At 43.5% G+C, this 15,744-nt stretch overlaps 1 protein-coding gene across 2 annotated transcripts in view; it reads left to right on the forward strand.

Annotated features, from left to right (window-relative positions):
- LOC130167638 (cell adhesion molecule DSCAML1) overlaps positions 1–15,744 on the forward strand; it is a 102,867-nt gene that overhangs the window by 62,677 nt on the left and 24,446 nt on the right. The window contains exons 5-15 of one of the 2 annotated variants that reach the window (XM_056374023.1): positions 436–714; positions 1,933–2,208; positions 2,645–2,944; positions 5,784–5,926; positions 6,704–6,833; positions 8,694–8,972; positions 12,012–12,140; positions 12,306–12,485; positions 13,687–13,892; positions 15,115–15,211; positions 15,373–15,501. In XM_056374023.1, coding sequence (XP_056229998.1) covers positions 436–714; positions 1,933–2,208; positions 2,645–2,944; positions 5,784–5,926; positions 6,704–6,833; positions 8,694–8,972; positions 12,012–12,140; positions 12,306–12,485; positions 13,687–13,892; positions 15,115–15,211; positions 15,373–15,501 — 2,148 coding nt within the window. The remainder of the gene's footprint in view (positions 1–435; positions 715–1,932; positions 2,209–2,644; positions 2,945–5,783; positions 5,927–6,703; positions 6,834–8,693; positions 8,973–12,011; positions 12,141–12,305; positions 12,486–13,686; positions 13,893–15,114; positions 15,212–15,372; positions 15,502–15,744) is intronic. The other variant, XM_056374024.1, reaches the window with a different exon arrangement.

Below are 15,744 nucleotides of genomic sequence, written 5' to 3' on the forward strand. Positions count from 1 at the left end.
TGGCTTTTAGAATATTCCACCATTATGGGAAATACAGGTATTGGCTTTGTTGCTAAGAGTTAGAAAAGAAGATCAATACCACTTTTGTGTCTGTATGGTAAATATCAAGCTTTTGAGCGAGATGGTTATCTTAGTTTATCATAAAACCATGTGTCATTTTTACACTTATTATGCAAGATGCAATGTGTGTGGATTTTGTTACGTTTGGGCAGAGCCAGACTAGCTGTTTTCCCCTTTTTCCAGTCTTTGTGCTAAGCTTAGCTAACTTACTGCACAAACATGGGCGGTATCAATCTTCTCGTCGAACTCCCAACAAGAAAGTGAATAAGTGTATTTTCAAAAACATCAAACTGTTCTTGTAAAGATCTAAAAATAAATTAAAGGGCTAATGATTCCAAATTAATATATAATTTCTCTGACATCTTTCACCTACAGACCCTACGGAGTCCACCCCGTCAGTGCTGGACAGTTTCCAGTCGGGTGAGGTGCAGGTCGGGCACAGTGTGGAACTGCCCTGCATCGCATCTGGATACCCAAACCCCACCATCCGATGGCTGAAGGATGGTCGGCCATTACCTGCAGACTCCCGCTGGACGCGGCGCATCACTGGCCTCACCGTTTCAGACTTGAGGCTCGAGGACAGCGGCAACTACATCTGTGAGGTCACCAACAGCTTTGGCTCCAAAGAGGTGACGGGTCACCTCAATGTCATAGGTGGGTAAAGGACTGAAGACAATATAACAGTGTGATTAAAATATTAATATTAAAGTCCTGCGACCTCCTCTCCGCACCCAATAAAGCATCACTGATCACTTTCTCTACCTCTCCTGACCTCCACTCTTCTACACTGACAACTATAGACTGAGTCAAAGAGTGAGATGGACACAGTTAACGAATGTAATGTCAGGCTCCCGACAGGCACAATTATTTACATCATCATTTAGGTTCTGTTGGTTGTGCCCCGGCCACGTGTTGCCTACACGCCACCCCAAACCAGCGTCACATATGCCTAGCGTGAGCTTGATCTCCACGGATGGCTCGTTCCCCTGCCGTGCTATTTCTCATACTGTCGTGTGTATGAATGAAAGAGATGTGTGTCGGTGATGCAGACAGATAAGAGGTCACACTTGTGGAGGGGGGAGGGGGGCAGCGGGGGGATTTGAGGGTGGTTGGGAAAAGGGCTTCACCCTTAGTGGACACTGGGCAGACTGGGAACAGAGCACATCACTGAACAAGCCACAAACCTCCTGTGACAGGCCGTGGAAGGTGGGACACTCACACACACTCACACACACACACACACACACACACACACACACACACACACACACACACACACACACACAATTACAGTACATGCACTCATTCCCTGTGAAGAAAGTCTTACACATACACTGTCACTCACACACACACACACACACATTCAGCAGCCTCCAGCGCTTAACACCAGCTGCTTTATTGCTCACTGACATTTTCTCCCCTTTCTGTTTTTCTGTCTCGCTCTTCCTCGCTGCTTAGCGCACACACACACACACACACACACACACACACACACACACACACACACACACACACACACACACACACACACACAAACACACACTCACACTCACACTCACACACACAAAGGCAATTGTAGAAATCTTCAGACACAAACAACAAATTCACAATCTCACCCCACCGAAATATGATTTGCATTGCCTGCCCAGCACAGCGTGGCTCTGTTCAGATTGCTTCCATTCAGTAATGCAAATAATACCTGTACTCTCTGAGGCAAGCCTGCGCACACACCGAGCACTGTTCCTTCAATAAAATGTGAGTGTGAAGGTATGATTGACATTTCAAAGAGCATATGTTTCCGTCTAACTTCTCTTTCTTTTTTTTTCTTTTTTTTTTCATCTCTGCTCTACCTGGTCCTCCTTCCCTCTCCAGAACCATTGCGGGTCACCTTGTCTCCCAAGAACCTGAAGACAGGGATCAGCAGTACAGTCATCCTCTCCTGTGCTGTCCAGGGTTCCCCCCACTTTACTGTGTCCTGGTACCGTAACACTGAACCTGTCCTGCCCGATCAGCACTTTTCCATCCAGGGGGCTCACAATGAGACATTGTTCATTTCTGCTGCACAAAAGAGACACTCGGGAGCTTACCAGTGCTTTGCCACACGCAAGGGCCAGACTGCCCAGGACTTCTCCATCATACTGCTGGAAGGTGAGGATAGAAAGGGATTACCACAATCATGAGTGTATATGAAACAAAAACGGTCCAGGTTTATTACACTGCTATCACGGTGAGGGTAAAAATGATTACACATTACATTTTTACATGCACGAAGACGCCTCTCCTTCATATCTGCAGTTGTGTGTCTGTTATCAGGAGATCTGATTGCGGTTGTTGCTAAGATGCTAACAGGGCTGATTGATTGACATAAAATTGACACATTGACAGTTGCAGTGCATTTCTGTTATCATCCATCTTGTTTAATTCTTTAATGATTCACAATTCATTTTTATTTTATTGTACACATTGAGACACAAAACAAAAAGTGTTTTCATATGGTGGATTCTGGCACACAGAGAGATTTGCTATGTTATGTTACATGCTATTAATTCACATTTACATCTCTTGTATCATGATTGTTTCTCAGATGGCACACCCCGTATCGTTGCCTCCTTCAGTGAGAGGGTGGTGGTCCCGGGTGAACCGTTTTCCTTGATGTGCGCCGCCAAAGGAGCGCCTCCTCCCACCATCACCTGGACCCTGGACGACGAGCCCGTGGCGCGGGACCTGTCGCGTGTCAGAGCCAGCCAATACACACTCTCCGACGGCAGCACTGTGAGCCACGTCAACGTCAGCAGCCCGCAGATCCGCGACGGAGGAGTGTATCGGTGCGCCGCACGAAACTCGGCCGGTAGCGCCGAGTACCAAGCGCGCATAAACGTAAGAGGTGCCTGTCTACTTTTCAATATCAGTCATACAGAGGCTTCTCATAGCCTGACCCCTACCCCCACCCTGACCCATATCCTATCCTGTACCCTTCTATATCTCTACCTCTATTTCTGTGTGTGTGTTTTGCTTTCTCATGTGTAAATTTTTAGTTTTTCTGTTGTTTTACATTTTCTCTTTTGTTCTGTCCGTCAGTCTTTACACCTACATTAATTATCTGGAACAGTCAGTGTTTTGTTTCTCTAGCAGCCCATATATGTTGTCCGTCTCCACAAGCTTACTGCCCTGTTGCTATGCACATAAAGAAAACAAATACACCTACTCATCCACTCATCCACCTACCGTACATACCTGTATGTACACTCACACACACACACACACACACACACACTGAGACAATGTTAAAATGGAGAGACTATAGTTCAACATATGGAGAGAAAGACTTGCTAAAGGAGAGGAAGTGAGATTAAGGTAACGTGAGACAAATGAAAGAAGAAACTTTAGAAGAGACAGAAACAGATGTGCAGAGATGTAGAGAAGGGAGAGAATAGATGAAATGAGAGAAAAGGAAAGGAGTGGAGGAGTGCCATTGTCTGTTGGGGTGGGAGTGATGGTGAACTCTGGTGACAGGACTGGTGATGTCAGTGTCGTCGGAGATGACAAAGATGAAGAGTGACACCGATGGACAGGGCTGTATCGCTGTCTCTCTCTCTCTCTCTCTCTCTCTCTCTCTCTCTCTCTCTCTCTCTCTCTCTCGTCTCTGTCCTTTGGTGAGATGTGTAGTTGTGACATGTGAGTCTGCTCTAAGTAGACATGCCAGAATGATCACTGGAGTGAGAATGAGCCCCGTTGCCAGAGAGCTTCAGCCCTACGTACAACACAACCCGACACCAATACAGCCAATAAACACACATACATGGCCACACGTGCCTAGCTACACATGGAAAAGCAGTAACACGCCACTATGCTTATCCACTCACTGAAATGCGATACACTCAACTTATCCCATTCATTGAGGGGGCCAGCAGCAAAGACACTGAGCCACACAGACATAGTTGAACACACATGCACGTGCACACTGTAGCTGTGTTTGTGTGAGCGTGTGTGTCAGCGCGTGTGTGTGTGTGTGTGTCTGTGCGATGGTGCTCCTGAATAATACATCTTTGACTCGTCAGAGCTGTGACTTCAAAGCTCAGCACGCGCTGAGAAAGGGAGGAGAGAAAGAGAGAGAGAGAGAGAGTTGGGTGTAGGAGGGCTGGAGGGAGAGACAAAAACAAAGATACAAGACGAACAATGGTGAGAAGGTCAGAGCAGAAGTGACGGATGATTGAGTGATAGCTCCCAGTGTCTTCCACTAATGCTAAACACAGTTTGTGTCTGTCCGACTGTCTGTCTGCCTGCCTGCCCACAGCCTCTGGTCTTTTGGCAATGATGCAGACTGAGCTAGTTAAGCTGTGTTATAAGCTCTGTTATATTTTCTGTATTTTTAGGGCATCATTCACATGAGTTTTGTTCCAGTTCGTTTACCAATTACCTGTTATGGCAACTACTGCTCAGTCTCACTGCCACTCAAAACATGTAGCATGACCTTCACAGAGTTCTCAGCAGAAATGCTGACAGACCACATGTTCATTTGTTATAACACAAAGAAAAACCATGCATAAGTTACACTATGTAACCATGGGAAATGCGCAGCACTTTGTCCATGCCCCACGCTGAATAAAAAGTGCATTGCACACATATGGACACACTCAATCCACGATCGGGTTGTTAAAGAGTTCTGCAACAGAACTATGATCCTGCAGCGCCCAACACAGATGTGGCAGGTGCATGATACATTTACAGTAAAACACTTGGGAGTGGTTGGTCGGCATGAATGAAAATTCATGTATGAAAATATGACACTTGGTCTTGCATGAGTGCACCCATGAGTGTAAATGTGCCACTTTCCAGTAAACTAAAAGCCTCCATATAAAGTACAAAATAAAGTCAGTTTAGTTGTTCTCATCTGTTTCACCCACTCACTTTCCTTCCTTTCTGTTATTCTCTCTTTTTAGATTACTGATGCAGTGGGTTACATTAAAAGTCAGTTTGTTTAAATGTCAGCTACATTAAATAAAATTTTAATCGCTAATCCAATCCGACCTGTAAACAATAGCACTATTGCTGCTGCTCTGAAGTCTGGCGTCCCTGTATTTATGCATCTAGTTAGTGTCTGTTACTAGGGGAAACAATGTGAACCACTTGTATCAGAGAAACTGGGGCATGATCCGCAACATTTACATCCACTTTCTGCTCCCAGTACATGAAGCTGAAACTTTCCTAACTTATTTGGTGAGGCTTTTTTTTCAGTTCATGTCTTATAAAGGTAGCTTATTTAACAGGTGAGTAACTGTCTAGACTTAAAAAATCCAAAACACCCTCATGTGTCTGGGATGGGCTAAACAGATTTTCAGCAGAAGACAATTGTGGGTGGGCAAGAGTGGGAAGGCACATCTAAGCAGAAATGGTCAGAAATTGTGCAGTGTGTCGGTGCTCCTCCAGAAAAACTCCAGAATAAAAGCTGCTTTTTAACATTAAAACAAGACATCCTAACCTCTATCTCTCTCTCTCCCTACACCCTGACATGATTTTTTTTTAACTCTTCTGTCCCTTCCCTCCCCCCCCCCAACTCCCTTCCCAATCACCCCTCCCCTATATTCCTAAAATTCCATGACCTGCATCTGACACCATCAACTAATGGTCTTCTTTTTCCTTCTCTTTTCTACCTCTGGTCAACCCATCTCTTCATATCCCCCCCCTCTGCCCATTTCTCTCTTTCTCTCTCTTACCTCTATCAGGTCCTCCGAGGATTCGGCCTATGAAGAACATCACTGCGGTGGCAGGAAGAAACACTTTCATAAACTGCCGTGTGATTGGGTACCCTTATTACTCAATCAACTGGTACAAGGAGGGACTTCTGCTGCCTGATAACCATCGCCAGGTGGACTTTTCTGCACTTCTGCTCAAAGACAATCAAATAGCTCAGAACTTATTTTCTATACAGCATTGTATAATATGAATATACAATATGTAGGTGCATTAATCCTATCCTGTACATATACTGTATTTCTGGAGTGTTGTTTAAAGGCTAAGTCAGTAATGCTGACCATATAAATTACTATTTATCAGCTGATTATGTTGCCTTCTTTATAGCTTTATGTACAAAATATATACCAAAAAAACACAAATACCTTAGAATTAGTTATTGTCTAGTGTCAGTCTGTGTACTGTGAAACAGTTAGGGAATGATGGTAGGGCAATATTTTGTGTCACAAATTGCACCTTTAAGAGAGATACAAAAATGTATCATGTCATGAAACATTTCACGTGATAATTTCACAAAACATTTATGCTCTCATCTTTATATGACCAAGTCAAGTAAGCGTTTGACAAAATAAAGAGTTTCAATCAGATGCACAATATTAATGACCACTGCCTTCTATAGTCCCTGTGAGCCACTTATTGTATTGTATATTAAATTAGACTATGTTTTGCTCTGATTTGATTTATCAGTATAGCAGAAAATATTTCCATTGGGTTGTAGCTGAAAACTCCCAAACACAAATGAATGAAGGCAAATCAAAGGGACTTCCTTTTGCATCAGTGTTGGCCATGTTTTGATCTTAGCAGCATCTCATTTAAATTCCCAGCTCTCTAAATGAGTAAGAGGACCTAGCATGTATCGTCTCTGCATGTAACACTGCTGATATCTGTTCAGGTGGTGTATGAGAATGGGACTCTGAAGCTCAGCGATGTTCAGAAGGGAATGGATGAGGGAGCCTACGTCTGCAGCGTGCTCATCCAGCCACAGCTTTTCATCACCCAGACTGTTTATGTCACTGTCAAAGGTCAGTCACAGGACTGAATTTTTTTTTTTATCAATAACAGGTTTTTCCCACCATAAAAAGCCACATCAATGTCTGTAGAAACGTACATACCACAAAAGCAGACATAATCTTGCGTGCTGATGTAAATAATATACACCTATTTGTGTTTAGGATTTGTGCAATAAGGTGAACATACCATATGTAAATATGTAAAGTAATGTAGAATTTTGGTTTATATGAGTCTAGCTTTGTTTTATTGTGTCATATAAGGCAGTTGAAAAAAATTATGAATGTAAACACAAGTGATTGTAAGAGGGATGGAGAGTGAGTAAGGCTGGTTTGGAGCAGGAGGGTGCGAGTGTAACAGAGGGAGAGGAAAGAAGAAAGCTGTATGCAATGCCTCTAATAACCCCTGATTAAGGGGCGGAGTGGCCTAGTGTGCTCTCTCAACCACTCAGCAATTACATAGAGCAGGAGTGCTATTGTATAAGATTTGTGTGTATGTGTGTATGCCACACGCATACATATATGTGTGTGAATGGCAAAGGCTGTGTGTGCGTCTGTGTGTGTGTGTGTGTGCATGTGTATGTGTATATTGGGCATGTCACCCTGTATGTTATTTCGCTCTGCTCTCTGCGGCGATAGCATGACATGTTTGTTTTAGGAAGTTGTCGAGTGTGATTTTGTGTTGTGTGTGTTTCGGTTTGACATTGGTTGATGTGTGAAATGTGTGGTACTCGGTGGTCACATACATGCACGTGCGTGCACATGAGTGCGCATATGCATGTGTGTACGTGCATTTGCTGCGTGTGTGGGTGTAGGTATGTGCTTGTATGAACGTGTGCTCGTCATGTCTCTGATTTAATTAGATGAATTTTAACGAGGCCCAGATTAAATCCCCCAGATGTCTCAGCTGTAACCCTCCCCCCCCCCCCCCCCCGCCACCACTACCATCTCCCTCCCCTCTTCCTGCAATCCAAACCACCGCCATCACCTCTGCCGGTCTCCATGGCAACGCTGTTCTTCCCCCTGTGGATGGGGCTCTAATTAGAGCAGCTATTATGGGCTGGCTTTAGCAGGGCAGGGCTGGGTGGAGTGGAGGGGTTGGTAGTGGGCACAGGCGGCTGCAGAGTGGGTAGTGGGCTAGCAGGCCAGGCTGCAATGGCGTGGAGGCTTTGGGGGTCCAGGCTTAGGGGAGAGTCTCAAGGTTTATGATCACCTACAGATAGACAGACAGACAGACGGACCGGTAGTTTACCAATCAGCCTGCCAGGTGAAAATGAATCTGAACCATGCCCTTCAAAATTAAATTTAACTCTGTCTTTTTGCCTCCCTCCTCTGTTTCTTTCTAACTCCACCTCTTCTCCTTTTACATCACTCACTCTCCCACCACATGTCCTCTCGATGCCCCCGAATCTTCAAATCTGTGTGTCTACCCATATTCTCCCTGTGTCTTCACATCTGACTCTCTCTCTATTCTCCACCCTTCACTTATTCATATCTGCCTCAAATCTCTATCTTCACCTCTTTCTCACCCCACTCATTTAAACAACCCCGTAACTGTTTTCATTCATCTTTTTTTTCTTTATTTTCATTCCCTCTTTGCCTCATTCTGTCTTCTTTCTATCTACCCTTTATTTCACCCCGTTGCTTGTCCTTGCCTTTTTCTCCCCCACTTTCCTTATCATCATATATTTCCTCGACTTGATCTGCCTCTTCTATCTTCTTTCATCTCACTTCACTATTTTCCTCTCTATTACTTTGACTCACCTACATTTCTATTTACTCTCCCTACCCTCTCTACACATCTTACACTCTATCCTTTCCTTCCTTCACCTGTCTTGCTCACTCTTTCATGCTCTCCTTCTGTACCTCTCTCAGTTCCTCCACTGATCCAGCCATTTGACTTTCCGCCGACTTCCATTGGTAAATTGATGTACATTGCCTGCGTGGTGTCGTCTGGAGACATGCCCATACGCATCACATGGCGCAAGGACGGGCAAGAGATCGTGCCCTCCTCGGGCATCACTATCGACACGAAGGAGTTCATGAGCTCCCTCCAGATATCCAAGGTGTCGCTCAAACACAACGGCAACTACACCTGCATTGCCAGCAATGACGCTGCCACTGTCAGCACAGAGAGACAGCTCACAGTTACAGGTAAGAAAAAAAGGAGTGTGAGAAGATAGAGGATATGAAAGTGAATATTTAGAATAGGGTTGAAGGAGAAAGGAAAGGGGTTATTTTAAAAGAAAGTGATTTAGAATTGCACTTCAATAAAATATGGTTAAAAATGAAGCAGCAAAAGGTGATATATCCTTCCCTTTCGTCCTCGTTATGGGTTACGCTCCAAAAACACTGGATCTTTCACTTCCCATAATGCAACTCAATGGCATCTTTCATTAGACTCTCCTTGCTCTCTTGCCTCCAGAGCCACAGAAGAAACTGTACAACTGTATTAACAGCTGTGCTGTGATTTTGGCTATATGTACTTATAAAATGATCACTCAGAGAGAATGTTAGAAGTGACATGAATATGGTTCGCTTTGTGGTCCACTTCAATTCAGATGGAGCCTCAGTTCTCTTTCTGTTCACACCATAGTACCTCTAGAGCTCTCAGACCTGTACTGCTTTGGATTAAGGGTCGCTTGCACTTGGAACAAGGTGTATGCTGTAGCCTACTTGTCTTGTCCACCTTCCTGTGGTAATTAGTTAAATTAGTAATATTGTATTACTAATTGGGTTCAATTTGTGATACAATATATTGTGTGTGTGTGTGTGTGTGTGTGTGTGTGTGTGTGTGTGTGTGAGTGTGAGTGTGAGTGTGTATACATATATTTTCAAAAAGACCAGAAAAATGGACATCGATGTTAAAACCAGGAGGCCATGTAAGCCTTACACCAGCCATAAGTGACCATTTAGGCCTCTAAAGTTGAGACGGCCATGCTATACCCCAGTCAAAGTAGACAGACAGGTCCATATGAGTCTAAGAAGAGAGGCTATAAATGAGAAGATGGAGTCCCCACAACCCAACTCTACCACTGAGCATCCAGAATATTGGAGAGGTTTAGATTGAAGAAGAAAACCTGAATTATCAACCATAACAAAGGATCCACAACCACAAAGGGAGGAAAGTGCCAGAGAGGCCGAGTGGACACAGATGTCTGTGAAATAGGGAAGTACCTGAATTGAAATAGAGTGCATACCGAGTATGCCTGGAGTACTCGAGACATGATGTAACCAAATTCTGCAGAATTGACAATGATGGTGTCACATGTATCAATGAAGAAACTCAACAAGCAAGGCTTCAGGGATGCAGCCAGGTGGGCTGCTGAATTCAGCCAAGACAAAGTGTCTGCAGCAGCAGTTATCTGTCCTCATTCACTTTTGTCTGCAGTTACAGGCTTATGAAAATTATTTTTGGATTTTTTCTACCTTCAGCCTTATCACTCAGAATCCAAGGAGGTTGTAGGTAGAACAATCAGAATAGATTTAATTGAAACAGATTGCATTGAGTATTTGATAATTGTTGTAATTTATATTTGTAACTTTGAATCAGTTTTTACTGGTTATTGCTTTAAGTTTCTGCCAGTATAAAATATAGTACCTTATCTATATTTAAAGTAAAGGTATCCTAGATTTATTTTGTGTAGTCTAAGAGTTTCTTTGAAGTACCTATAGCCTCTCCTCAGTGATGTAAAAGTACAGATTGCGTGTGTCAGGTTCAGGTCCGTAGCCTCTTGTTTCCCTGGCAGCAAAAGTATATAACAATTGTTACAATGTTGTTAACCAAAATGTTTTCATTAAGTATTTTTAATAAAACAGGCCAGTATGGGTGCTAGTGAAATGGCAGTGGGGAGGACTTTGGCAAGGACAGTTAGTGGCTGGATGAATCTCCCTCGCTTCAGCCTATATATATTTGATTAGAATCCTGTTTTGACAGGCTGCCAGGAAGGCGAGTCTTCACCACTTTAAGGTGAGGGCTGAGCAGGTCTGCTGTACTGGAGAGCCTGGATAGCAGTGCATTCAGAAAGCCCCTTAAATTTTTTCACATTTTGTTATATTTCAGCCTTATTGTAAAATAAAAAATTAAAAAATTTTCCTGATCAATCGACACTCAATACCACATAATGAATTTTAGAAACTTTTACAAATTTGTTAAGAAGGAAAAACTGAAATATCAAATTGACATAAGTATTCACACACTTTGCTATGGCACTCAGCTGCATCCAATTTCTCTTGATCATCTTTGAGATGTTTCTACACCTTGGTTGGAGTCCACCTGTGGTAAATTCAATTGTTTGGACATGATTTGGAGAGGCAGGCACCTGTCTATATGAGGTATCACAGCTGCATATGAGAGCGAATACCAAGTCATGAGGTGGAAGGAACAACCCCTAGAGCTCAGAGACCGCATTGTATCGAGGCAAAGATCTGGAGAAAGCTACAAAAAAAATTCTGCTGCACTGAAGGTTACCAAGAGCACAGTGGCCTCCACAATTCTCGAATGGAAGAAGTTTTGGAACAACCAGTACTCTACCTAGAGCTAGCGGACCGGCCAAACTTAAATATTGCGGGGAGCAGGGTAAGAGAGGTGACCAAGAACCTGAGGGTCACTCTGGCTGAGCTCCAGAGATGCTGTGTGGAGATGGAAGAGACTTCTAGAAGGACACAAAATGTTTTTGCTGCAACATAACTAAATGTAAAAAAAAAAAAAAGTAGGAGTCTGAACACTTGTGTTGGCAACAAGCCGCCCCTAATAGAAAATGGTTGCACCAGTTAATTGTGAAAGAGCAACGGCCAATTGGCAGTCATGTGGCATTTGGCTGACCAATGGTGGAATTATGATCACTCAGCTATGATCAGTCAGTCAGTCAGTCACAGACAATCGTGGATAAAGGGCCAAAAAAGTAGCGTCTTTTGGGCTCCGTAAGTAGTAAATAGTCTATTTACTACTTAAGTAGAAAACAGTCCAAAAGTGATCTGAATACGTCTTCTGCTCCTGAAAATCAGTGGATTGTACCACATTTATTCCAGTTGACCATAATCAACATAACCAATGAAAGGTTTCAGATATGTGGTACAGCCGTACCAGTGGTGATGTGTTGACTGACAAACTGTTTATAGAAACATTTAATATGGTTCTAGTTTGAGGAAGTCTTTGTCTTTTCATTCATTTCTCCTCTCCTCTTCCTCCAGTGCCTCCTCGGTTTGTGGTGCAGCCCAACAACCAGGATGGGATCTATGGGAAGGCAGGGATCCTAAACTGTTCTGTTGATGGATACCCTCCTCCCAAGGTCATGTGGAAGCATGCCAAAGGTACACTAGGTACATGAAACCTCTTTCATTCTTTTTCTATGTACTGTGATGTATGTCTGTCTGCTTTTCTTTGCCCAAAGTAATAGTCATAGTCCATTCGTTCAACAGTCCATACTGTCCTGCTACTATAACATAATCACCTGTTCCTGTTGCTGTCTCTGTCTTTCTGTCCAGCGGGTATTGGGAACCCGCAGCAGTACCACCCTGTGCTTCTGACAGGCCGGATCCAGATCATGAGTAACGGCTCTCTACTCATCAGACATGTCCTGGAAGAAGATCGTGGCTTCTACCTCTGTCAGGCCTCCAACGGGGTGGGCTCTGACATCAGCAAGAGCATGGTTCTCACCGTTAAGAGTGAGTATACTAACTCACATACGCTAAGGTATCAGAGTACGACTTTTTCACAGCGCAGATGACTGCGGTGAGGCCATCCAGGATGCTCCAGTGCTCCTGATTTATCAGTCTTCGTGCACACACACACAGTCGCTAACTGTGTCAAACCAATGAGCCAGCTCGCACTACTCTCCCTGCGCTCTGTGGGCAGGAGCATACACACCTACCTCCTCAATGATAAATTGGTGGAGAACAGGTGACCATGGACATAAGAGCAAAACAATAAAGAGCAACATAGAGAAAAATGAATAGGGAAAATTTACATATATATATATATATGCACGCAGAGTGTCAACATCAGGCAGGGCATTATGAGATGTGATTTTTTTATCATGTCATAAATTAACCTTTTTACATTATCACACTTTTACTCTCAAGAGAGATGTTAGTGCTTAATTTTTAGCACCTTTTGACTCTTGCTTACTCAGACACATATAACCAGGTGCACATAAATGCATCTACTAGTTTCACCATGTTCTTCTATCACAGGGTTGCCCCTCTCTCCCTCTTTCTCTCTCTCTCTCTCTCTCTCTCTCCTTCTGGTGTTAGTGTTATTGATTGAACCGTTCCTCTCCTCTGCTTCCCTCAATTCTGTCTGTTTCACTCAGCAGAGAGGGAGGAAGAGAGGGAGGGTGAGATGAATAAGTGATGAAAACAAAACAGCAGAACCCTCCTCAGATCGATATTGTGTGTGTGTCTGTGTGTTTGTTGGCCAGAGAAGATTGAGTGTGTAAGTGATTTTGTGTACAGAGTGTACACGAAAGGTAGAGTGTATCGTTTTTGCCTCTTCATTCACCTAGACCCCAACGTTAACTATTGGAGAATGAGAGAGGTGGTTTATTGACTTTACCTCATTGACCATAGCTCTTCATTACTCCACTGCAATGGAACTTGGCTACTCCGAAGTCAACCTTTTTAACTGCCAGCTGTCCTACCCTTCTCCTCTGCCCTCTTTTACTTCGTTCTCCCTTTCCACTTAAACTCTGCTTATTATCCACTTACTCTTTCCTTTCTTTTCTTCTCGCCTCTCCCTCTGTTATCTGCCTCTGTTATCTAATATCCCCTTCATCAATCTGTTTACTGTCACCGTTTCTCCCTGCTTCCCCCCCCATTTGTCCTCACATTCCCCTCATCTCACACTCCATTTCCCTTCTCCTTTCAGTCCCCGCAATGATCACCAGTCACCCCAACACCACCATGGCTAAGAAGGGTCACGTGAAGGAGTTGAACTGCACAGCCAGGGGAGAATGGCCCATCATCATCCGCTGGGAAAGAGGCGACACGGTCATTGACCCTGACCGCAACCCCCGATACTCCATTACCACCAGTCCCAATGAGAAGACTGACGAGGTGTTGTCTACACTCAAGGTAAGAAACACTTATATATGGTAGAGCACGTAGTTGTTTGAAATCAGACAGCAGAGTGTCTATGACTCTTACTTTTACACTCCGGTGTTGTTGTGTGAACCTTTGCATTTTCACTGCCTGAGGTGTGTATAAAAAGGGTGAGATTAGAAAGAATCCATTGTCATATCAGCTGGTGTGTTAAAGGTTGTTAAAGCCTGGTATCAATCATGGCTAATCACATCAGTTCTTCCAGCTGTTGAAAATCTGTGTCCTTCCCCCTGTACTGGACATTTTGGCAATTGAGTCCAAACCAGCGTCACCTGAGAAGAAAAGATGATATCTCTCTTTCTATTAAATCCATGTTTCCGCACATATTGAAAAAACATCATGTTATCATTCATGGCAGCGGCAAGTCCAACCCCTCTACTGTATTAAAAAATTAGATACTTGAGGTGATAAATCAGCCAGAATCATAGGAAAATGGAGATGCAGATGCCTGCACCTGGTGATGCGGTGTTTTTGGATGATACTAAGATAGGGGTCCCTGGGCCTGAGGGAGCTTTGTGATGTAAAGAGCGCCTGAATCAACAGTGTCCAATGAGTTCTGAGGATGTCATCATCTCACTTGCCAAACCAAATGGTTAGATGCGCATGAGAGAGCACAGGAGCTTGTTGTGTGTATTTTGCACAACATTTTAATCAATGCTACGCCACCAGATTTGGCATCTGTATCCGCGGTTTGACAATGTGCCTATTTCAAAAGTAGAGAATTAAGAAGGAACCCAACACCTGTCACTTTCAAACGATTGTATAGGCAGTTTATCATGACTGGTAAGACTCGAACATGAAAATTCCCTGCTCGTGTTATTGACATAATCAGAAGAAAATGTTTTTTTGGTGTGAATTTGGTCATATCTACTGTTTAAAGAATATATATATTTAAAGTGCAGGCAAATCTTGCTTAAATGCGATCTATATAGACGCACCTTCACTGGCTAAAGTGACTAAAATAGCACAAAGGATGCATTGGGCATAGTTCATTTTTGACATTTTTCAAGCAGGTAGGTTAAAAAAACTGTGAATCTCGACACCAAAAAAATGTTGGTGACGCTCCTACAAACGCAGTGCACCGTGAGGCACCATAAATACCTCTCCATCACAAAGCTGTACCTTACACAATTTGCCTGCGCAAAGATTGCCGTTTGTCTCTTTGACATTTCTCTCTCTACCTTTCTCCCTACAGCTAAAGCCAGCAGAGCGTGAGGATTCAGTCTTCTTCTCCTGTCACGCCATCAACTCTTACGGAGAAGGGCGAGGCCTTATCCAGCTCACTGTGCAAGGTAACCATTCCTGCACAAATGCATGCACCTGTACCATCTCCTCTTCATACTGCTAAAAGATACACAAACCCGCTCTTCCCTCTTGCCATCCAAAATTGTCTCTCTATTGCTGCTGCCTTCTCCTCCTTTATCTCTTCACTAGCTCTCTTTTAAATCCTCAGAGCCCCCAGACCCTCCAGAGTTGGAGGTGCGAGAAGTGAAGGATCGTAGTATGAATCTCCGGTGGACACAGAGATTTGATGGAAACAGCGTCATTACGTCCTATGATATTGAGTATAAGAACAAGACAGGTAAGTAAACAGAGTATGTTTTTTAGTTTACAGAAAAGGAAGATAGAAAAGTAAATGTGTGGGTGGAATAAAAAGCTGAGCTGTTGGTGCTTCTTTCCTTTTCCTGGAGCAGTACAGGATTGTGACGGACTGTCAACTGACTGTCTGTCAAAACACAAAATCCTACATTTTTTAAGGATTTTACTTTATTTTTATAGAAAGATTAGAGGGGATAGAATAAGACTTCATATTAAGTAACAGTGA

The sequence above is a fragment of the Seriola aureovittata genome, chromosome 4, assembly GCF_021018895.1.
Source record: "Seriola aureovittata isolate HTS-2021-v1 ecotype China chromosome 4, ASM2101889v1, whole genome shotgun sequence".
Taxonomy (NCBI): Eukaryota; Metazoa; Chordata; class Actinopteri; order Carangiformes; family Carangidae; genus Seriola; species Seriola aureovittata.